Below are 24,007 nucleotides of genomic sequence, written 5' to 3' on the forward strand. Positions count from 1 at the left end.
AATTATTTTGCATAGAATAAAATATTTTTTTGTGGTATAGTTAAAATAAATTTATTAAAAAATATTCATCAGCTATCAAGAATTGGCAGAAGAGTATTGTATATAATTCGAATTGCTCACCATATAATTCGAATCAGAGTGATTGAACTTCCTCATGCGTAATTCGAATCATGTAATATCTCACCATATAATTTAAAAAATTTATTAAAAAATATTCATGAGCTATTAAAAATGGACAAAAGAGTATTGTATGAAATTCGAATTGATAACTCATTAATATTTTAAAGAAGTCTCGTAATTAAATATTTTGTTAGCTTTTTTTAATATATGAAATAAAATATATATTTTTTTAATTTTAAATTATTAATTTTTTTAATAAATTTTTTAATAAATTATTAATTTTTTTAATAATTGAGGGTGTAATTCGAATCAACCTGATTCGAATTATTGTATGTGTGTAATTCGAATCAGGTTGATTCGAACTAGTGTGTGTGTGAGTTTTGTGTATAATTCGAAGCAACATGATTCAAATTATGTGTAGATCAAGTTCGAATCTAGTTAATTCGAACTACATATAAACATGCATTGGTTGATTCATGAACCAGATTTTGGTTTGGCGAATTTGCGTCCCCTTGGCTTATTTTAGTGTTTTGCCCTTAAATTAGTCTTGGTTAATTTTATCGACACTTAAAATTTTTATGGTCGAAAATGGCTATTTACTCTAAAAATAAAATCACATAATCATTTAATCATCTTATTGATGAAGTAATCTTAGGAGTGGTCTTGTCTCTTCAATGTGTCAAATGTTGCACTATTACTTTATTCCAACTACTGGTTTCAAGAACCATTGAGTCAGTATGTTTTAACAAAGTTACAAAACAATATTACATCAACCTAAAGTTTCATTCTAGCTTTGTTCTATCTTTTTCCCTCATTCCCTGCCTTAATCCTATAATTTTAACAGATTATGAGAGTATGTCCTGTAAAAACACTGCTATCTTTTTCCCTAAAATCTAGAAGTCGACTATGACACTTTCATTATCCTTGTGAGTCACTACTCTCTTTTCTCATCAACAATCAATTTTGGGAGTGGCATCTCCTTCTCATAATAACTCTAACAAGTTAATAGTCTATTAGTATTAGGCTTGTGTTTCCATTTTGTGTTTTCAATTTTAGCACTTTTTTGTTTTAAGGATTTTGAAAACAGGACATGAAAGTAGGAAACTGTATTTAATTGTTTTCACTTTTTTTTTTTCACAGAAATCTAAAAACAAAAATACTGAACATGAAAATGAAAATGAAAATATAAACTAAACATACCCCAATTTTCTACCCACTATCAATGATAATTCCAGTAGCGAATGAGTACATGAGCTAACCAAGGACTAATTATAAAGAAAAACAAGAGCTATATTGTTATGCTAACATTCTGTCCACTATTCAATAGTACATAAAGAAAATTCAAAATGAACTCAAATCAGATCATTCATGATTGTGGATACAGGCTTGCGACGGATAAAATTACCTAATAATAAACAACAATGTGGATTTAGGATTATGAGAGCAACCATTAAAGTTTTGTACAGTAACATAATTTTGCAGATCAGTCTATAAATTATTGACAAATAAAGCTGATCTGTGAAGGGAAACCATGGATTAGTATCACTGATGGATTATCTGCACTTCCAACTTCAACACAAAACCATCTATTTCTATTGTATGCATTTTGACAAAAGTATGATTCAATCAGTTACCCTCAAAATAATACCATTCCGCATTTTTTCTTGAAGCAAAGTTCATTAAATTCTAACAAGTCTTTTATCTATACTGTGGGATTGGTCAACATGGTAAATATTTTGTTCTCTTAACCAATGATCACGGATGTCATAAAACCACTTACACCAAAAATTTAAACGGTTAGATAGAGGCACATGAATGGTTATATATTTAACCATGGATTCAAGCCTTGGCAACCGAAAAAAAATATTTTATGATATTTTAACAACTTTTGCCTACATGGCAGCACTTAGTCGAATATTCGTGTATGTTAGAAATATAATCATTAATGCTGCCTTCTCGTATTAGCTTAAATTTTTTGGATGAGTGATTTCATGATAGTGTAAACTCTTTTACATTAAAGCTTCTTTTACCTGAAGAAATCGCTACTAGCTTGAGAACCAGCACTCATAGTGAGCCCGAAAGTTGGATCTTTTGCCTTTTCGCCACTGTCAGAACTTGAGGGTTTAGGGTGAATTGATGTTTTTTTTAGGGTGAATTGATTTAAGAACGTGTGAATGAATTGATGAATTTGACATGAATAGTTGAATTTGATATATCTATTCAATTTAAAAAGTCATTGTTGTTTGGTTTTCATGGTTTCTCGACTCTTGTGGATTATTTTTATTATAAAATAAAAAAATTATTAAAACTTTAATTTTTAAAATTCAACCTTTTTTATTGGGACAAGTTTGTACTCTAGTGAATGTTATAAAATTCAAATAATTTTTTTTTTAAATATAATGTAATTTTGTGTATTCTTGTGTATTTTTGTATATTTGTATAGATAATGATAATGATTGTGATTGTGGTGGGTTATGCTAAAAAAGTTATTCTTGTTGTTTGTCTAATATCCAATTTTTCAATTTTTTTCACTCAAATTGAACCAAACTACAATTTTTTAAAATTAAAAATTTTGATCGTAGTATATATTTTTTCTAAATTAAAAGCATAGAAGCGGTTGCAAAACTTAAGAATTTGAAGTTTATCGGAGCTACAACGAACTTTATGAATTTTGCTCCGACAAACTTTATGAATTTTGATCGTAGTATATATAAAAGAAAATGGGTTAAGGAGAAAGGAATCACGTTGGGTGGGGGTTGGGTTTCGAAGGAAAAAGAGGGAGAAGGGAATCCGTCGTCGTTGCTCCTCGTCGTTCGATCCTCGCCATTGAATTTCACCACCAGATTTTGCCGCTGCTCCTCTTCCTCGCTCGACGTCGACGCCAGTTCATCCGCAAGGTTGGACGTTGCACGTCGCTCTCCATTTCTGCTCCTCCTCCTCGTTCGGTCGTCGTTTGTCGATGCTCCTCATCCTCCTTGTTGATTGTTGTTGTTGTTCTAATTCCATTATCCATTGTTGTTGTTGTTTCATTGTTTACTTCTACGTTCTGTTTCTGTTTCTATTTTTGTTTTTGCTTTTGTTTTTGTTGTTGTTTTGATTCTATTATTTATTGTTGTTGTTCTTTTGATTCTGGTTGTTCTTTCATTATTGTTGATTCTGCTTCTACTTTTGCTTTTGGTTGATTTTGGAAAAGAAAGAAAATGGTATTTTGGTCGAATGACGATTTTAAAATTAAGTTAAACCTTAGGACAATTTTGTAAGAAAAAAAATTGGGGATAGAAAAAATTTTCAATTCATAATTTAAAGACCAAAATCGTACTTAGCCCTTCTATTTAAAAATCTGCATTACTGCATGCAATTTAAATCCTAAACGAACGAATGAGTTGACTACTCGACTAACCTAAATTAGTCATCTAAAAAATAGGAATTATTCTTCTTCTTATAATAATGTATTTTCTTACAAACTTATATAAATATACAGTAAAATATATATGAAATAATATTATTAAAAATAAAAATAACATTATTATTTTTTAAAATTTATATTTTTTTATCAATTGCGGACTAAAATATTATCTCAATAAAATGAGCATGAAACTCGAGAAATTCAAGGAGGAAGAGTAAAGTAAATATGACCGCCATAATTAAATTATGTTTAAAAGAGACAAATCTGATAGAACAAATTTTTGCTTTTCTGAACTCTTGGTGAAGATTAACTTCAATTTCGACTTTTGTAAATTCTAAATTTAATATTAAATCTAATCCTAAAAAAATATTCAAAATTCTGACCAATTCCATAGCACACCCAAAATTAACAGTAAAATAAACCACAAATTTACCTTCATAATCTCTCAAAATATGGTCACTGAAACTTTTCCATCCTTCACTTAACTATTTAAGTTGAGTTTATTTTTGTAAATCGTTTCCAAATTGAGAAAAGAAAATTTAGTTTGTGAATTATTTTCTTTAGTAATGTCATCAAGATTAAATTCAACTTAAACAAAATATACATCATACTAAAAATTGTCTAAAAATTAATAACGAAAATATAACAGACCTTTAAACAAATAAATAATGAGCAATATTATATAATAAAACACTAATAAATTTTTTTATGTCTGTTATGTTAAGCATTTCAAATATTATATTTGTCTTATTTTAATTTTCTCTCAAATTATTTCACCATGCTAATTACTCATATCATTTCAATTTTGCTGATTCACTTCATTTATCCCACCTTCGTTGTCATGCACTTATGACTTATATTTATGTAATTCACTTCACCTAATAATTATTATTTGTTACTGCCACATTTTCTCTTTCTTTTCTTGTCTTAAAATCTTCAGTATTCTTATATTTTATCCCAATATCTTTGTATCAAATGTTTTATTTTATGAGTTTTATTTCTTAAGTTCCATTACTCCTAAAACATATTTTCTTCAGCATTTAGCCACTTTATTATACTCTTATTGTCAATAAAGATCACAATATCTTTTTTTTGGCCTATAATTTGTTTAATAAAAATTAAATCACTAATTCCATACTTATAATAATAATTTCACCATCAATTTTTTAATAATATTCTATTTCATAAAACATTTGATCATATATCATGAAAATCTTTAAAGTAACCACCAATAATAAATTTGATCATATATCATGAAAATCTTTAAAGTAACCACCAATAATAAAATTATTACAGATAAAAATATATATTTTACATATCCATCAAATTAAAATGACACTCCATTAACTTCCTCCATCTTTTCATAAAATTTAATAATTTATATTTATACTATTGCTTTCACATAACTCATACGTTATAAAACGATCTCAAGATTATTTTTAAATATCCGAGAGTTCTAAACTATATAAAATTAAAAAATAGCCACAAAAATACCATAGGACCAAACTCACTTAAAGGATTTTTTTGCTTCTTATGCTCCACTAGATCACAATCACACAAATAATAATATAGCACTCCTTAATTTTAGTCTTTCATCCTAAGCTTACTATAATATAGTTAAAAAACCAACCTCTTTTATATTATAATAGTACAACACCAATCATTTATTCAAATGGCAGTTGCATAAAAAAATTAAATTACTTTCATACAAAAAAAAAAAAAAAATCACACGCATGCATTATTTCTGGAGACGAGAGAAATGTTTCATGGAAGTATTGTAATAAGAGAGTCCCATCAAGATTTATTATTTTTTTTATTAGTTAGTTATTAATATTTAAAAGTGTGAGATAAAATATATTGTTAGATTATTAGACTAAAAAAATTAAATTAAAAACTTATTTAAAAAGCTAATAATTAGAATTCATTCAAGAATTGAATTTTTTTTCATGTTTTTTTTTTCATGTTGTGAAATATAAAAGTTAATCATTTTAATTCTAACAAAAATTCTAATTCCCATATTTACTCTATTTATAAATCAGATTATTTTTAGTCTGATTTTCAATTCCATTCTCATGATTATAGTTTTAAAAATTGAAAAACTCAGAATATCTTTATAGAAGTATTCAATTTTTTTTAGTTAAAGATAAATTAGTAAAAATCAAAATCAATAAGAATTCAATTCTATTAAAGTTATGTATCATTTTAAATTATGGATTTAAATTAAAAATAGAATTGAATTTTTTTTAACAGAATTAGAATTTTTATTTTAAATTTTCTAAATACACTTTAAAAGAATTGAGTTAATCATGTCCAAAAAAAAAAAAAAATTGAGTTAATGATTAAATGACAGTAAAAAAAAAATTTTAATGATATTTTAATTGTAATACCGTAATGTTGGCTTAAAAAAAAAGAAAGAAAAAAAAACTATATAATTAAGGCCATAATAACTAATAAGTGTAGAGTAGTGAGAATAACAACCAGAGAATCCCTATCCCCTTATGAAGTGAACTCAACAAAAAAAAAAAAAAAAAAAAAGAGTAACTGTCCTTAATTCATTCCGTTAAAGCTGTTTTGTTTCAGTCTCCAACACCAACCACTCCTTCACTTAACGCCATGATCATTCAAACACTTCATTCCAGCCCAACCTTCCATGGCTTTTCTAGCTTCCACTCACACCTTTCTTGCTCTTCATCATCATCCTCACCATTCCTTGCTAAACGCTTTCTCTCCTTCGTTCCATTCCCTTCAAGAAATCCCCTTCTCAAGTTCAATTCCACTTCAAACGACAGCACTCCGGACCAAGTAACGTTCTTACTTTTCAACTTTTGCGGTATCTGTAGTAGCTTCACAAGATATTTTCTTTGTTCAATATATCTGTTCATTCTGATATTTATTACTCTTTATGTTCTCAAATAAATGTTCAATTTTGAATTAGGTTGAAATGTGTTAGGAATCATAAAAGGTTAAAAAATTGCTGTTGTAAAATTACCTTTGACAAAAGAAAAAATATATAATAATAATGTTATAATTATTAGATGGACTCTTATTTGATAACTAGTAAGTATTTTCTGCTTTAATCTCCACTCTCCATGCAATGTCAATGTTAAAGCATAATCATCAATGAGACATTTATAACCAACTTGGATTGGCTGAGTAGTTAGCTCTCTCGTTCGCTTAAGCAAATGTCAGGGTTCGGATTCAGCCTTATGCATGCAGCAATCCGGTCCTTCATCTGTTAGATTGGGAGATACGGTGCGCAACAAAAAAAATCAATGAGACATTTATGTTTTATACTATAGTAGTTATCGTCAAATAAGGATATTTTGGTAAATAATTTCGTGATCAGTTCTTGATTAATTTGTGCACAGATATTAAAATGATTTCCCAATCGTGTGGTTTGGTTGTAGTGCAGGATTATCTCCTTGATGCTCCAGAATCTGTTGGAGATGGCTTCTCTTTTAGTGGAGGTACGTCTGTATATGTTTTTTTTTTTTTTTTAATTTCAATGCATATGTTGGAAAAACAAACAATGCATTTGGGTTTTATGCAACGAAACTATTTGAGAAGTTTGTTGGTGAGTTTTTGTGGTCTCTTGTTTTTGACAGGAAAATATTCAGATGAGCCAAGTCCAAGTGATGAGTGGTTTAAACAAGGGAAAATGGTAACTAATATTTGTTTTTCATCCATTCCTTACATGGACACATAGTTTATGATAGGGGTAGATAAATTAGATTATAGGCTAGTTAGTTATATAGTCTTTAATATCATGTCATGAATCATTCGTTGTCAAATACTAAGCTTCTTGAGTTTTTCGGGTAGAGGTGGATGAATGACTATGTAATATGTATACAGCAGCATTGTTTGATCTAGAAATGAATGCCACCTGGTGAAATAAGATTGATGGCTTTGTTCTTGTTCTTGCTGCTGCTTAATTTTTCCTGTTCCTGTTATCTCTAGAATAGGCTCTTAACTGGGCAATTTTATAATATTCTATAGCAATGTTGTGCCTTTTAGAAAAATATTGTTGAAGTATAGTGCTCATTACTTTAGATATACACTTATTGAAAGAAGGAATATTGGTTGTAAAGTTAAGTACTTGATTTATTTCATTTCCTTGTGTTGCATGCAATATTGTTGTAATTTCAAGTTACATTTGTTGTGGCCTTATCAGTATTCTGATGTTATCAGGTTAAAGCCTATTCAAGTTCTGGCAGTGGCGAAAAGGCAAAAGATCCAATTTTCGGGCTCACTATGGGTGCTGGTTCTCAAGCTAGTAGCGATTTTTTCAGGTAAAAGAAGCTTTAATGTAAAGAGTTTACACTATTATGAAACCACTCATCCCAAAAGTTTAAGCTGATAGAAGAAGGCAACATTAATGGTTATATCTCTAACATAAACGAATATCCGACCAAGTGCTGCCATGTAGGCAAAAGTGGTTAAAATATCATAAAATACTTTTTTGCCGTTGCCAAGGCTTGAATCCATGGTTAAATATATAACCATTCATGTGCCTCTATCTAACAGTTTAAATTATTGGTGTAAGTGGTTTTATGACACCCGGGATCATTGGTTACGAGGACAAAATATTTACCATGTTGACCAATCCAACAGTATAGATAAAAGACTTGATAGAATTTATTGAACTTTGCTTCAAGAAAAAATGCGGAATGGTATTATTTTGAGGGTAACTGATTAAATCATATTTTTGTCAAAATGTATACAATAGATGGTTTTGTGTTGAAGTTGGAAGTGCAGATAATCCATCAGTGATACTAATCCATGGTTTCCCTTCACAGGTCAGCTTTATTTGTCAATAATTTCTAGACTGATCTTCAAAATTATGTTACTGTACAAAACTTTAATGGTTGCTCTCATAATCCTAAATCCACATTGTTGTTTATTATTAGGTAATTTTATCCATCGCAAGCCTGTATCCACAATCATGAATGATCTGATTTGAGTTCATTTGAATTTTCTTTATGCACTATTGAATAGTGGACAGAATGTTAGCATAACAATATAGCTCTTGTTTTTCTTTATAATTAGTCCTTGGTTAGCTCATGTACTCATTCGCTACTGGAATTATCATTGATAGTGGGTAGAAAATTGGGGTAAGTTTGGTTTATATTTTCATTTTCATTTTCATGTTCAGTATTTTTGTTTTTAGATTTTTGTGAAAAAAAAAAAAGCGAAAACAATTAAATACAGTTTCCTACTTTCATGTCCTGTTTTCAAAATCCTTAAAACAAAAAATGCTAAAATTGAAAACACAAGATGGAAACACAAGCCTAATACTAATAGACTATTAACTTGTTAGAGTTATTATCAGAAGGAGATGCCACTCCCAAAATTGATTGTTGATGAGGAAAGGGTGGTGCTGTCCAAGTGATTGTTAGCATAAGAAGAGAAAAGAGAGTAATGACTCACGAGGATAATGAAAGTGTCATAGTCGACTTCTAGATTTTAGGGAAAAAGATAGCAGTGTTTTTACAGGACATACTCTCATAATCTGTTAAAATTATAGGATTAAGGCAGGGAATGAGGGAAAAAGATAGAACAAAGCTAGAATGAAACTTTAGGTTGATGTAATATTGTTTTGTAACTTTGTTAAAACATACTGACTCAATGGTTCTTGAAACCAGTAGTTGGAATAAAGTAATAGTGCAACATTTGGCACATATTGAAGAGACAAGAACACTCCTAAGATTACTTCATCAATAAGATGATTAAATGATTCTGTGATTTTATTTTTAAGATAGTATAAGATATTATTATTATTAGATTCTGAACAGGAAGAACTTCTGGCAAATTTATGCTTCTGCAGGCATATTCATATCGCAAAGTTCTTCCAGTTCTCTCCAAGGACTATCATGCCATAGCTTTTGACTGGTTAGGTAAGATCACAATGTTTTTATTTATAAGTTTATAACATTTTGAATATTTTACTGATTTCACAAATAACCAATGCTGTGCTATCGAAATTCATTCCGTTTAGTCTCCTCTTTCAGGATTTGGGTTCTCTGATAAGCCTCAACCAAGATATGGATTTGACTACACACTGGATGGTAATTCCTTTCAACTTTCTAAGTAATATTAATTTCTTATCTCGATACATCGGTACATCATGCACTATGACAATCTAGGTGGTATAGGCTTCAGTATAATTTTATACTAATAAAGTTTTATTAAATTTACTCCACTAGACTTAGTATTTGCCTTCTATCTTCAGAATATGTGTCATCATTGGAATCGCTTATCGATGAACTTGCTGTTACTAAAGTCTCACTTGTTGTTCAAGTATGTTTGCCTATGCTCTTAAGAAGCTTGGATCCACCAGCTAAACTAAAAATATTTATTCTTTGACAAATGATAGGAAACTCCCTAACCTCTTTCTTCTTTTTCTTTTTCTCTTTTTTCTTTTCAGGGATATTTTGCACCAGTTGTAGTTAAGTATGCCAACTCTAATCAGGAAAAGATCAAGAACTTAATACTCCTTAATCCACCTGTACGTTTATTTCACTCGTCAATATCGAATATTTCTTTCAAAACTTATCCTATTAAGTATTAATAACATCATCAATAATATAAGAGAGCTTCCCTGAATAAGTGCCTGTGCCTTAGCATGGACACCATGTTCTGCATGTAAGTATATTCTTATTTTAATAGTCTTTTTCTTAGCAACTGCTAACTTCAGTTTCTCTTCTCACTTTATAAGCTAACAGCCCAACATGCCAAGCTTCCTCCAACATTATCCATTTTCAGCAACTTTCTGCTAGGTGAAATATTTTCACAGGTATATAGTTTTATGTTCATAATGTCCTGTTCAATCTCAAGTAAAAGATATGGTAGAAACTCAGGTACAGTTAACTTCATGTGAAGTTAATAACTGAGAGTGGTTAAATGATTTGACATATTTGACTAAATGTACATATGAAGTTAATTGCACCTGAGTTTCCACTAAATATACCTTCATCCGTTCACGGGTAGATTACACTAGTCTCCTCTGAGGTTATGATGATATTACACAGATACCCTTACAATAATCTCCATAGTTTCATGTTTACAGAGGAAGTTAGTGTCACATTTTACAAAACAATGTCTATGTAAAATCGTCTAACCTCTAGGGAAATCGGCGTAATGAAATTTATAGTTAGGTTGGTCCCAAGGGTTCTACATACTATGTTTCAATTGTGAATAGGATCCATTAAGAGCCAGTGACAAAGCTCTAACAAGCTGTGGCCCCTATAAAATGAAAGAAGAAGATGCAATGGTTTATAGAAGACCCTATCTCACATCTGGCTCCTCAGGTTTTGCACTAAATGCACTTAGCAGGACCATGAAGAAAGACCTCAAGGTGAACATTGAACAATTCTTTATACTCCCTCCGGTTCAAAATTTCAATTTGTGCATCAAATATCTGCATGTTTCTTATGAATCTCAAATTTTTATCACATATGATGATATTAGACTCTAGGAAGTAGATAAGTTGGTATAACAACCTCGTCATCCACTTTAGATTTGGTTAGAATGGTTCTATGTACACTAAAAATTAACCACTATGTATTTGCGTATATTTATACATATTGATTCACACATTTCTGCAACTAAACAATCAACTACTAGAATAATCAAACCTATCATAATCTTGTTACAGCAGAATAACAAAATTTTTTTATAAGATATCAAACACGTATTTCTATATACAGTGGCTAATTGGTAATTGATTTTTTATGTACACGTAGATTGATTTCATTTTTTGAATTGATAAGATGGTGGTTTGTATGCTTCACTTTTCCTTCAGCGGTATGTGGAGGATATGCAGAGAATACTCAAAGACCAAAGTTGGAAAGTGAAAACAACAATATGCTGGGGACAAAGGGACCGTTGGTTTCGTTATGATGGAGTGGAAAATTTCTGTAAGGATTCCAATCATACACTTATTGAAGTTCCAAAGGTAAAAATAATAAAATACTATTTTAGTTTTGAATCTGAAACTTGTTATGGAAAGCATAAATCTCAGGTTGCATTGTCTCCAAATAATTTTTTGTCATTGAAGTTTACTAAATTTTCAAAATTACCCCTAAATTTTGCTTTGTTACAATTTTGTCTCAAAAATTTTCTATTTGCATCAATATACTCCTAGCGGCTAATTTTCCAAAAAACTTAGGACAAATTCAACAACAATTTCACAAAAACAACTTCAATACAAGCAAGTCAAATATAGTTGGATGTATTATTGCTGGATTGACCCTAAACTTTTTGAAAATTTACCTATCAGGGTATATTTGATGCAAATAAAAAACTTTTAGGATAAAATTAAAACAAAATAAAACTTAAAATTTTTTTAAAAAATTTAGCAGACTTCTAGGACAAAAATTACTCTTTACCCTTTGTTATATAATATGCTCTTTTAAAATTCATCTCTTTAACCAATTATTTTTGGAATAATAATATTATGTCTTTTGCATATTGCAACAATAAAATAATTTTAGATATTCTCTCCCTAACATTAGTTTTTGCGATTCTCTAGAGTTTAGGTAAAAATCTAGAGAATCTTTGGTTGTATTTTTAAAATTTCTTCTTCAAAAAACAGTTATTTTTTTCATAACACAGGTGTTAACTTAAGAATCATAGTTTGTTAAGCACATTTTATGTCCAGAAATGGTGCAATCAAGAATTGACTTTGTTGCCACTTTGCAGGCAGGACATCATGTGCAAGAAGATTGTGGTGAAGAACTTGGACAACTTATTTATAAGACAATAAGAAGAAGGGACTACATATGAGCATATTTCCAAATTTCTAATTAAAAGAAAAAAGAAAATTTGTTTCAGGGTCGCTATTCTTCTAGTGAAACCTTTTGAATTCAATGCCAATCTATTAGCAATGTATCTTATCCAAAAGTAAATATATATACTTACCAAATTTTAATTTTTTTAACTCCGAAAAGTGGAAATTATGATATTTTGGCCTTTGCATTGTTAATGCATAATTTTTGGCCCCTTTCTTTTGCCAACAAATTTGAACATATATTTTTCGGATTCCGCTAACTTGAACCAACTAGTAAAAAAAAACAGGTATGTTATAAAAAAAAAATTCCATTAAAATAAAAAGAGATTGAATTAATTGGCTTATACTAGAGTTGGCTCCTTACTCCTTAGACTTTTTCATATTTTTCTTACGAAAACCTTTATGTGTTCTTGCGATCATGCATTTGTCCATTTATAGTTAAAAAAAATTATCAGCTATGTTCAATGGATATTTACAAATTAAAAATATATTCAAATCACATTTTGATTTGTATTAGGATCACTATTTTTTTAAGTTTTTTTTACTAATTACTAGAAAAGTCATTCTTGATTTATTATTTTATTGCTATAGAATGTAGGAGTGAGCACGAGTAGCGGGTATCCAATTACCCATCCGAATCCGAACTGAATCAATTAAATTGGTTCTGGAACCAACGGGTAATCGGGTTCAACCCGAACCAAACCGATGATCTTTGTTAGTGATTGGTTCGGGTATCGGTTCTGAGGGTGCAGAATCCGAACCAACCCGCGAACCCGATCATATATTAATTAAATAAAAAAAATAAAAAATATATATATGACTTTTCTATTAGACAAAGATTATTCACTATTAATATGTTTGGATTTTAATGAGTTTAGTTTTTTAATGTATTTGGTGTTTAACATGTTTGGATTATTGCTATTGATGTTACATGTTTATTGTACTTGTTGAATTTTTAATATAAAAGTTTGTTTTTTTTTTATAAATTTCAAAGTTATTGGGTACCTAATTACCCGAATCGAACCAATCCGTTCTTAATCGGTTTGTTTGGCTCGAATACATGTAAAAAAAATACAAATCTAAACCAAACCGAACCAATTATATTTTGATCGATTCGGTTCTAATTTTACCGTAAATCCAAACCAAACCAACCCGTGCTCATCCCTAATAGAATGAAGTGTGAATCCCAACTTAAGGGAAATCTATATTTTGAAAAGGTCATATAATAACAAGTGGATAGTAAGTTAAAAAAATGGTAGTCCATATAGCCATAGTTTCTTGGTAAATTGAGTTGACAGCTAGCATAGATTAATTAGGGAAAAAATTCTTTAAAGTGATAATATTAGTAAAGTGATAAAATGATATTTTAATCACCTCTAAATTTATAATATTTATTATTTGTGAGTCCTATTATTTTAACGAGTAATTTGACCCACTTTTAATCTTATCTCTAAAGTTACATTTGGTTCTAAAAATATGATAAGATAAGAAATTTTTTATTTTAATAAATAAATTAATTATAATAATCAATGAAATAAATAATTTAAAAAATATTTACCGAAATAAATACCTCTCTCTTATCTTGTTTACATTGTAAACGAGATAATTTACATTGAAATAAATATCTCTTATCTGGTTTACTGTGTAAACAAGGTATGTGTATTTTTTTAATTTTCATACATCTCGTTTCCAGTATAAATGAGATACATGAAAAATTATCTCATTTACAGTGTAAACGAGATATATGTATTTATAAATAATTAAATATAAATTTTAAAATAATAAAAAATATTAATAATTTAAATTGGACTAAACTATTAAAAATGGAATGTTTCAAATAATAAGAAAGATGTACGATTTTAAATAATAGGGAACAGTCCATTTTAAATAATAGAAAAGATAGACCGTCCATTTAACATGCACATAACGTGTTAAGGTGCTTATTTTGGTAATTATAAAATAAGCACCTTGCACATAACGTGTTAAGGTGCTTATTTTATAATTACCAAAATAAGCACCTTAACACGTTATGTGCATGTTAAATGGACGGTCTATCTTTTCTATTATTTAAAATTGTCAATTTTTTCTATTATTTGAAACATTCCATTTTTAATAGTTTGATACAATTTAAATTATTAATTATTTATAAATATATTTATCTCGTTTACACTGTAAACGAGATATATAAAAATTGAAAAAATACACATATCTCGTTTATATTGTAAACGAGATACATGCAAAACTGTAAACGAAATAAGAAAGGAGTATTTATTATGGTAAATATTTTTTAAATAATTTATTCCAATAATTATTATAATTAATTTATTTATTAAAATAAAAAATCCTAAGATAAAACACTGAGAATAAGACACAAAAGACAGATATACAAAAATTAATGTTCTTGTATCTTATTTGATAATAAATTAGAATAAATTGTGAAAATTTAATTTATTCTTAATAACTCCGCCTATGTTACACTTGCGGTACATAGTCGGTCCCAAGCCCGGATAAAGGAGGAGGGTTGTGTTAGGTCTTCGGCAACCAACATAAAAATATAGCCGAACCCCCATGACATGAATCAAAGACATTATTGCGCTAAAGCTAGGTCGTTGCCCGGAAGCAACGCGCCGTATGGCTCGAGTACGGTGTCGAAGCAAGAGCCGCTGCATCGGTGCCCGGATGTAGTGTTAAATGAGCAAGGGTTCTCGCGTTTTCGTGAACGGACGAGGGTAAATAAGCTAGTTCACAAAGGAAAAGGTAAAGGTCGAAGCGACAGAAGGTTGAGATTTGGGACATGGAACATAGGCACTCTAACAGGAAAGTCCATGGAGGTGGTGGACACCATGACAAGGAGGAAGATTAACATTATGTGCCTACAAGAAACGAAATGGGTTGGTGCAAAGGTTAGAGAGTTGGATACTTCTGGTTTCAAACTTTGGTATACAGGAAAGGTGAAGAATAGGAATGGGGTTGGAATAATTGTGGATAAGCAGTGGAAGAAAGACGTAGTGGATGTCAAGAGGGTGGGAGATCGGATCATCTCTATCAAACTTGTGGTGGAGGGAGGTGCTTTCCATGTGATTAGCGCCTATGCACCGCAAGTGGGTTCGGACGAACAACACAAGATAAGGTTTTGGGAGGATCTAGAGAGTTTGGTTCAAGGCATACCTTTGGGAGATAAGATTTTCTTAGGAGGAGATTTAAATGGCCATGTTGGGAGAGAAGTGACTGGATATGGGAGTATTCACGGAGGCCATGGTTTTGGGGTGATCAATGCCGAGGGTAAAACTATTTTGGACTTTTCCTCAACTTTTGATCTTCTCATCGCAAATACATGTTTTAAAAAGAGAGACGAACATCTTATAACCTATAAGAGTGGCATGACAAGCTCTCAAATCGACTTCTTCTTGTTGAGGAGAGTCGACCGGAAATTTTGCATTAACTGTAAAATTATCCCGGGAGAGAGTTTGACAACACAACATAGGGTGCTCGTCATGGATTTTCGCGTTGAGCAAAAGTTGAGGAAAAGACATCATACGAAGAACTCAATGACGAGGTGGTGGCGGATGAAAGGGGAGGAACAAAGAAGCTTCCTAAGACGGGTAGGAGAAGAGGCAAAGTGGGATGGGAATGGAAGCGCGGAAGAAATGTGGAGGGAGATGGCAGAAGTTATTAGAAGAACAGCAAAAGAAAGTTTTGGTGAATCTAAAGGAATATGACCAAGAGACAAGGAGTCCTGGTGGTGGAATGCGAGTATACAAGAAAAGATAAAGAAAAAAAGGGAATGCTTTAAAGAGTGGTCTTTATGCCGCAATGCAGATAACTGGGAAAAATATAAGGCGGCTAAGAAAGAGACAAAAGTGGCTGTAAGTGAAGCAAGAACAAGAGCATATGAGGGTCTCTACCAGTCTTTGGGCACGAAAGAAGGAGAAAAAGGTATATATAGAATCGCAAAGAGTCGGGAAAGAAGAACGAGAGATTTGGATCAGGTTAAGTGCATAAAGGATAAGGATGGAGAGGTGTTGGCTCAAGAGGAAAAGATTAATGAAAGGTGGAAGAGCTACTTCTACGAGTTATTTAATGAGGGACAGAAGACTCTTCCGAGCCTTGGTCGATTATGCACAAGGGAAGAAGATCAAAACTTTAACTACTATCGAAGGATTCGAGACTTCGAGGTAAAAGAGGCTCTAAAGCAGATGAAAAATGGCAGGGCAGTAGGACCTGATAATATCCCGATTGAGGTTTGGAAGGGTCTTGGAGAAAAAGGCATCAACTGGTTAACCAAGCTTTTTAATGAGATTTTAAGGTCAAAGAAGATGCCTGATGAGTGGAGAAAGAGCACCTTGGTACCTATCTACAAGAATAAGGGGGATATACAAAGTTGCGGAAACTATAGAGGGATTAAGCTTATGAGTCATACTATGAAGTTATGGGAAAGGGTGATAGAACGGAGGTTGAGAAAAGAGACACAAGTAACAGAGAACCAATTTGGATTTATGTCAGGCAGATCTACCACTGAAGCGATATACCTATTAAGAAGGATGATGGAGAGGTATCGTAGTAATAAAAGGGATCTACACATGGTGTTTATTGATTTGGAAAAAGCGTATGATAGAGTACCAAGGGAGGTCTTATGGAAGGTTTTAGAAAAGAGGAGAGTAAGGATCGCATATATTCGGGCAATTAAAGACATGTATGATGGGGCCACAACTAGTGTGAAGACTCAAGGTGGTGTGACAGAGGAATTTCCTATTGGTATAGGATTACACCAGGGATCATCCTTAAGTCCATACCTTTTCACATTAGTCTTGGAAGTACTCACAGAGCACATCCAAGAGCCTGTGCCATGGTGCATGCTTTTTGCCGATGATATCGTCCTTATGGGAGAGTCAAGGGAAGACCTATATAAGAAGTTGGAGCTATGGAGAGAAGCTCTAGAAGTGTATGGTCTGCGCATAAGCCGTAGCAAGACGGAATATATGGAATGTAAGTTCAGTCTGAGAAGGGAAAACTCCAATATAGAGGTGAAGATTGGAGAAAACATCCTGCGAAAAGTTAAAAGTTTTAAGTATCTTGGGTGCATCATACAGGATAATGGAGAGATTGAACAGGATGTAAATCATAGGATCCAAGCAGGTTGGTCAAAATGGCGGAGTGCATCTGGTTTTATATGCGACAAAAAAGTGCCTTTAAAACTTAAAGGTAAATTCTATCGCACCGCTATAAGACCGGCTATGCTGTATGGTACGGAGTGTTGGGCGGCTAAAGGGGAGCACGAACATAAGTTGAGTGTGGCAGAGATGAAGATGTTGAGATGGATGAGTGGTCATACGCGATTGGATAAAATAAGGAATGAAGATATAAGGGAGAGAGTTGGAGTAGCACCCATTGTGGAAAAGATGGTTGAATCGCGTCTCAGGTGGTTTGGACATGTGGGAAGAAGACCGATAGAACATCCAGTCAGGAGGGTGGATGAGATGGAAGATGGACAAAGGGCGAAAGGCAGAGGAAGACCTAAGAAGACCATCCATGAGGTGGTCAAACGAGATCTACATGTAAACGGTCTCTCTGTAGACATGATACATGACAGAGCACAATGGCGTCGTTTGATTCATGTAGCCGACCCCACTTAGTGGGACAAGGCTTTGTTGTTGTTGTTGTTGTAATTTATTCTTATTTTTTTATTCAATAAATTTGAAAAAAATCTAATTATAAAAAATTTACAAGAATAATAAAAGAAAAATAAAAAATAAATTGTATCTCTTATTAATATTTTTGTGTTCGTTCTGTTATGATAAACACAAAATACTGAACACATTCATATCTCATTTATCAAAGACAATTTTATATTTCTATATTACAATTTTAGTCTCTCATCTCTATAAACAAACACGGTCTAATATATAAAATCTACAAAAAAAACATTTATTACATAAACCCCTCAAAATATATAAGTCTACCTCAAAAGATATGAAGATTTAGTGCAAACACATCACAAGCAAAAAACATATCATCATATAATTAACTTTCAAATCAACAGATGCATTTTAGCTCAAAAATTTAAGATAATAAACCATAATTTCTACCTCAATTCAAAGAATGAAGTAAAATTATAACTTATAAAATTATAAGACATAATGTAAACATGACTCGTATATTTTAAAAAAAATATTTAAAAATTTTGATAACATAAAAATTAGTTTATAAAAAATTTAGCTAATCAAAGTTACAAGTTACAAACGCAACTTCAAAAGAAAACATTAAATTAAATCCAATGATTCAAGAATAGCAAAAGCAATTAAGCAAAGATTTCATAACATAACAAAAATTAATTCAAAAATAACAAAAGCAAATGAGCAGAGATTTTAGAATATAACAAAATTCAATAATTCACCAACAATTATTATCTTGATATACATATACTCTCTAAAAACTTAGAAGAGAGTGGCAATTTGCTAGAGTTAGAAATGTTTAGTTTTTGTTCGTTTTTGGGCTTTAAGCCCCTTTTGACTATCAAAGAAAATATAAAAACTTAGAAGAAACCAACAGAAGAGGAGAGGAGGGAGGCAAGTCATGCGAAGTCGCTGGCGGTGGAGGCGCCGAGACCGATCCACGGAGAGAGCCAGAGTCAGACAGATCGCTGCGGGAGGGAGTGGAGCTTCGAGTCTGCAGCCGTAGGGAGGCAAAGCATCATTCACCAATGGAAGTCTTTGCTCAGGCGCTGGTAGGGGAGGGAAGTGCTGTTTGAATCGCAGCCTGAAGCCGGGTCAGGTGGAGCTTCTGTGTTGGTTGGGTCTGGGCCAGGTTGTTGGCCCGTTGCCCTGAAAGAAAAAAAAAAAAAAAGAAAGCTCGAAGTGTTTGAAGGCAATGGTGGATATTTACGGTCTCATCCTTGGCGTCAACCCTTTGAAGATGAAGAAATTGCAGCAGTCATGGAGGCAGCGCAGGGAGTTGAAGTGGAAGCTCGAAATACGTTTGTTATTGCCGTTTCTCCTTTTCCTTATTTCCTTGTGTCCAGCTGTTCCTCTGTGTTGTGAGTTGGGCAGGGGCCTAGCCCATGACAACGACAAAAAAAAAAAAAAAAAAAAAAAGAAGAAACCAACAGAAACAAGAATTGCATAATCGTACGATTTTGCGAGGTATGTTGCCATTTTGACTCCCTTGCTATAATGTTAGCATGTTAGTTAAGTGTCAGGCCGCTGAGGAGTTGAGGTTGTTAAGATTGACAATTTTTTTTTACCGGATCTTTTTTAATCTTTTTCAACAATATTTTATCTTATAATGATATTTTAATCAGATTTAAGATTTAATCTTTTTTTAAGATTTTTAATCTTTTTAATCTTTTAAGATTTAATCAGATTTTAGTTTCCTATTTTAATGTAGATATCTTAGTCTATTTAAAGTCTTAACTCTTAATCCTCAAAGTTCTCTTCCATAAAATTAGAGTGTCGAAAAAGAAGGGTGAAAAACTATACTCACACTTCAATGGCTTCTCCTTCTCTCTCGGTTCCCTACGCTCTTCTTCCAAGCCTTCAACAAACACACCTCATTGATGATGATGATGATCCTATAACTGTTGATCGAAGCATCTTCAGCTTATCAGAGAAAAAGCTTTATGAATGGAAGAACATATTGAAGGGTCATGTTGGAGCATGGTGTATCGGTTCTTCTCATGGTTGGATTGTACTTTTGGATCAGAATGGAGTTCCATTTCTTCTAAACTCTTCTTCTTCCACTACCATTAACGTACCACCTATTCCCCTTTCATTCTTGCACCCTGTCACATATTCTTACTTCACTGAATACTTAAGGAAAACCTTCATAGTCAAAGCAATCTTGATGTGTTGTGCCTCTCCTTCAAGCTACATTCTGGCTATCATATATGGTTCCAACTACAAGATTGCTTATTGCAATTCTGCAACTTGGGTTGAGCTCTCTCATGATAAGCAATCTTATTGTGACATTGTGTTCAGCAACAATTATCTTTATGCCTTGACACAAGATGGTTTTGTTGAAGTTTGGAATATTTGTGGACAAATTCCTAAAAGATTGATTCTTTTAACCCCAACTGTGGAGGCGAATTATGAGGAGGAAAAATCATATTTAGAAGATAATTTCTCAAGAAATTTATACTTAGTGGTATGCAGAAGAAATCTTACTGGTGACAAGATTTATTGGGAATTTTGTGAATGATGACGGGTTGACAATAGAAGAAGGAGATCTTTTATCATCTGAGGATACACAACCATTGATTTGTCCTTATAGAACAAAGTATTTTAGTGTTTATAAACTTGATATTGAAGACAAGAGATGGAAAAAGATGAGATCTTTACATGATAAAGTTCTGTTCTTGGGTGCTAATGAGTCTGTATCAATGGATGCTAAAGCTTGCTTGGGGTGTGAAGCAAACTCAATCTATTTCACAGATGATAGGTGGGAAGAGATGACTTTGGACTACATGTATGGTGGACATGATTGGGGTGTTTTCAATCTTCAAGACAAATGTGTTAAGAGCCTCATGCAATGTGCAAATAGGATTGACCCTCCACCAATTTGGGTAGTTCCATAGTAATTTAGGGTTTGCCATTTAGTAGAATGATATGGTTCTTTTGTAATTGATTTTTTTTTTTTGTTTCTTCTCTATTTGACAATTCAAAAAATCATGTAAAGAACTTAAGATTCACCGACTTTTTTTAAGTACATATGACACATTCCAATATATCTTTTTCTTTCCTCCTAGTAATCTATTCTGGTCTCTTTTTGGTAGAAACCTGGGTATTATGTGGTACCGTAATCACCTTTTCTTTTTTACTTATAATTTAAAGAACATCATAAGCAAATTGAATTGAACAGTGTTAAGCATTGTGTGTCTCTTATTATTCATGCTTACAATAAATGAAGAAAACATTTGGTTTCTATATATCGGAATGGGAAAGGAAAAACTATTGTTGTTTCTTGACTAAGGTCAACGTATTATTGTTGTACTTGTATATGCAGTAATGGCAGTTGCTGATATGGTGTTCTGTTTTAACTCATCACCTTATTCGGTTATTCCACTTATATTTGGTTTTGTGTTTATGTTTTGCTGCTTTACACGGTCATGGAGTTCTATTCTTGCTACTCCTGAGAGTGTAGAGGTGAAGTTATGATTGGATAACTAAAATTACTACATAAAATATTTTTGCACTTGACAGTAGTTAAAAAAGAAAAAAAAAATATTAAATCTATATTTTTTTAATTATATTTTGAATAATTTCTAGAGGTTCTTGTTATGGTGAACTGCTCTTTAGTGGATGATGTTGGATTGCGGTATCCAAAGAGTTTTTAGGGTAAAAGGAGTTTGATATTAGAAAGGAACAAAGTGTAAACCTTTTAAGTTATTGATAGCTTGGATTGGGAGCTATGTTCAAAGTAGCTTTGTTATCACATTATTGTTTGTGAAATCCCTCCAAATTGAATTGCCAATTTTGCTCTGAATCAAAGCTGCACTACATTATACCAAGCTAGGTTTGACAGGAACATTTGAGACCATATAGAACTTTGGATTTCAATGAAGTTGTAAGCCAAAAACCACTAGCATTTATGTTGATATTTACTGTATTGCTTTATTGCTGCTTTGATTTTATTTTTATTGCTTTAGTGCTGGAATTGGGGTTCTCAATGCTGCAAGAAAAACAATGGCAAGGATGTTGGGGAATAATGAGATTGCTTATGAGAGTGCAAAGAGTCAATTTTGGGTCGTTGACGCAAAGGTATTGTATTTCCTGGTACTCGTAGTTTAATTCTTGTCTTCCCTATTGGTATAAATAGTGTCGGATCTAAAAAATTTTGATAGTGAGGCAAAATATATATATATAATAATTTTTATAATAAAAAAAATTATATATACATAAAAATTAATTATCAAATTATTTATTAATTATTATGTATTTGTATATAAATATATATATTATTTAATTTATTTTTAATGTGTATTTTTTATTTTAATATATATACACAAGTAGTTATTTTTGAGGTAAATATAACATGATTAGTTTTTATAATATCTAATTTTACAAATTAAAACACTAAAATAATCATTTATAAATAGGATAAAGTATATTTTCTTATAACTATGTTGTACGGGTAAATATTTCTGTTTATCCATTGCAGATAGTAGCATGTTATCAGGGACGGATCTAGAAATATTATTAAGGGGGCTAATGATATATATAATATTAAAAAATTATGCAAAAAATTATATAATGTAACATGTATTACAAAAATATACCGATAGAGAATATATTTTAAAGTGCAAAAAATATGTGTGTACTTTTTACTAATGAATTACTCGATTCTTGGCATTATAAAATTCATCGAAAATAGAATCTGTGTCAAATTTTTCAACAATTTTTTCAATATAATTAAAAGACAATTAACAAGAAATTTATCTTTTATTTTGTTTCTGAGTCATTCTTCAAAATATTCATAACTAAAAAAGATCTTTGTAGTAGTTGAAACAGAGAGAATTAATACCAAATGAATAAAAAAAGACGATCACAAGAAAAAAAAAAGAATCTACTTTATCAGGTTTGAAAAATTTTATTTAATTAAAAAATATTAGTAATAATATATTTTTTTATATTTTTTAAATATTGTTACTTACTTTTTAGATATTAGAAATCATTAATATTTAGGTTGGACTAGACTATTATTTATAGGATAAAGTATGTTTTTTGTTCCTGAAGTTTAACAAAAATTTCAAAAATACCCCTAAGTTTTATTTTGTTTCAATGTTGAAACAGAAGTTTTCAATTTGCATCAATATATCCTCGACGGCTAAATTTTCAAAAAATTTAAGACCAATCTAACAATAATGCATGAAAATTATGTTTGATTTTTTGTGTTGATGGATTGTTCTTATAAAATTGTTGTTGAACCGGTTTTAAATTTTTTGAAAAATTAGCTGTCAGAGAGATTTTTTATACAAATCGAAAATTTTTGGGACAAAATTAAAACAAAATAAAATTTAGAGGTATTTTTAAAATTTTTGTCAAACTTCAAGAACAAAAAATATACTTTACTTTTATTTATATTAAAGTAAATATTAAATAAATTTAAAAAAAAATTAAATCATATTTAATAATTTATTACTATTAATTTTTTTAAAAAAAAATTGGCGAAACTTCCCATCGCTCTCCGTATGTCGGTTATGGTGCCTTCATATCATCGTAAGTGAAAAGTTAGAAGAATAAGTTTTGTGATTATTGGATCAAAATAAGTGGTTAAGACTTAAGATCATATGAGGAATTAAAATAGTCACACAAAAAAAAATATGAGGAATTAAAAAGAGTCACGTGACATACACAATGACGTTAACACATTAATACGCCATACCCATAACCTAAAATCACCCATGCGCCCACCCTGTTCTGTCTTCCGAAACCAAGTTGGATTGCCCCAAAAGAGATGACAAAAAACAAAAAAAGAGAGAGAAAAAACATGAAAGAGCAATTATATATATTATCAACTAGTGAAAAGGAAATTAAAAAATAAAGAAAGTTAGAGCATCAATAGAATTTATTATTTTTTATTAGTAGTTAGTTAATAATATTTAAAAATATAAATAAAAAATATATTATTATATTATTAAACTAAATTAATTAGATTAATGACTAAAAGTATTAATAAAAAATAATAAATTTTATTGATTT

General features: G+C 31.0%; 1 protein-coding gene and 1 non-coding gene across 4 annotated transcripts; both read left to right on the forward strand.

Moving 5' to 3' along the window:
• Positions 1-5,982: 5,982 nt before the first annotated feature.
• LOC107618991 (alpha/beta-Hydrolases superfamily protein) lies at positions 5,983-12,526 on the forward strand. 3 transcript variants are annotated; one of them, XM_021111504.2, is made up of 14 exons: positions 6,056-6,328; positions 6,716-6,778; positions 6,939-6,993; positions 7,132-7,187; positions 7,715-7,815; positions 8,253-8,322; positions 9,351-9,420; positions 9,535-9,591; positions 9,756-9,823; positions 9,951-10,031; positions 10,242-10,319; positions 10,725-10,880; positions 11,328-11,480; positions 12,227-12,526. In XM_021111504.2, the coding sequence occupies exons 1-14, from the start codon at positions 6,140-6,142 to the stop codon at positions 12,308-12,310; spliced, it is 1,281 nt and encodes a 426-aa protein (XP_020967163.1). In that variant the 5' UTR covers positions 6,056-6,139; the 3' UTR covers positions 12,311-12,526. The 3 variants fall into 3 exon arrangements, with proteins under 3 accessions (XP_016176678.1, XP_020967163.1, XP_016176679.1); XM_016321192.2 differs by lacking the exon at positions 6,716-6,778 and having other exon boundaries at positions 5,983-6,328; XM_016321193.2 differs by lacking the exon at positions 6,716-6,778 and having other exon boundaries at positions 6,070-6,328; positions 6,934-6,993.
• A 6,256-nt stretch (positions 12,527-18,782) lies between these two features.
• LOC107615001 (putative F-box protein At5g55150) lies at positions 18,783-21,144 on the forward strand. Its single transcript, XR_015899153.1, has 2 exons — positions 18,783-19,453; positions 19,759-21,144. It is a non-coding gene; the product is annotated as a putative F-box protein At5g55150 (transcript).
• The last annotated feature ends 2,863 nt before the right edge of the window (positions 21,145-24,007 follow it).

This window comes from Arachis ipaensis, chromosome B9 (genome assembly GCF_059453495.1).
Source record: "Arachis ipaensis isolate K30076 ecotype BB chromosome B9, ASM5945349v1, whole genome shotgun sequence".
Taxonomy (NCBI): Eukaryota; Viridiplantae; Streptophyta; class Magnoliopsida; order Fabales; family Fabaceae; genus Arachis; species Arachis ipaensis.

What these genes read in the sequence shown, in the direction of transcription:
- LOC107618991 (XM_021111504.2), top strand. Translation starts at nt 6,140, where the DNA reads ATGATCATTCAAACACTTCATTCCAGCCCAACCTTCCATGGCTTTTCT. An exon ending in TGGCTTCTCTTTTAGTGGAG is followed by an intron (nt 6,994 to 7,131) that starts GTACGTCTGTAT and finishes TGTTTTTGACAG; the next exon opens with GAAAATATTCAGATGAGCCA. An exon ending in GCTAGTAGCGATTTTTTCAG is followed by an intron (nt 7,816 to 8,252) that starts GTAAAAGAAGCT and finishes TGTATACAATAG; the next exon opens with ATGGTTTTGTGTTGAAGTTG.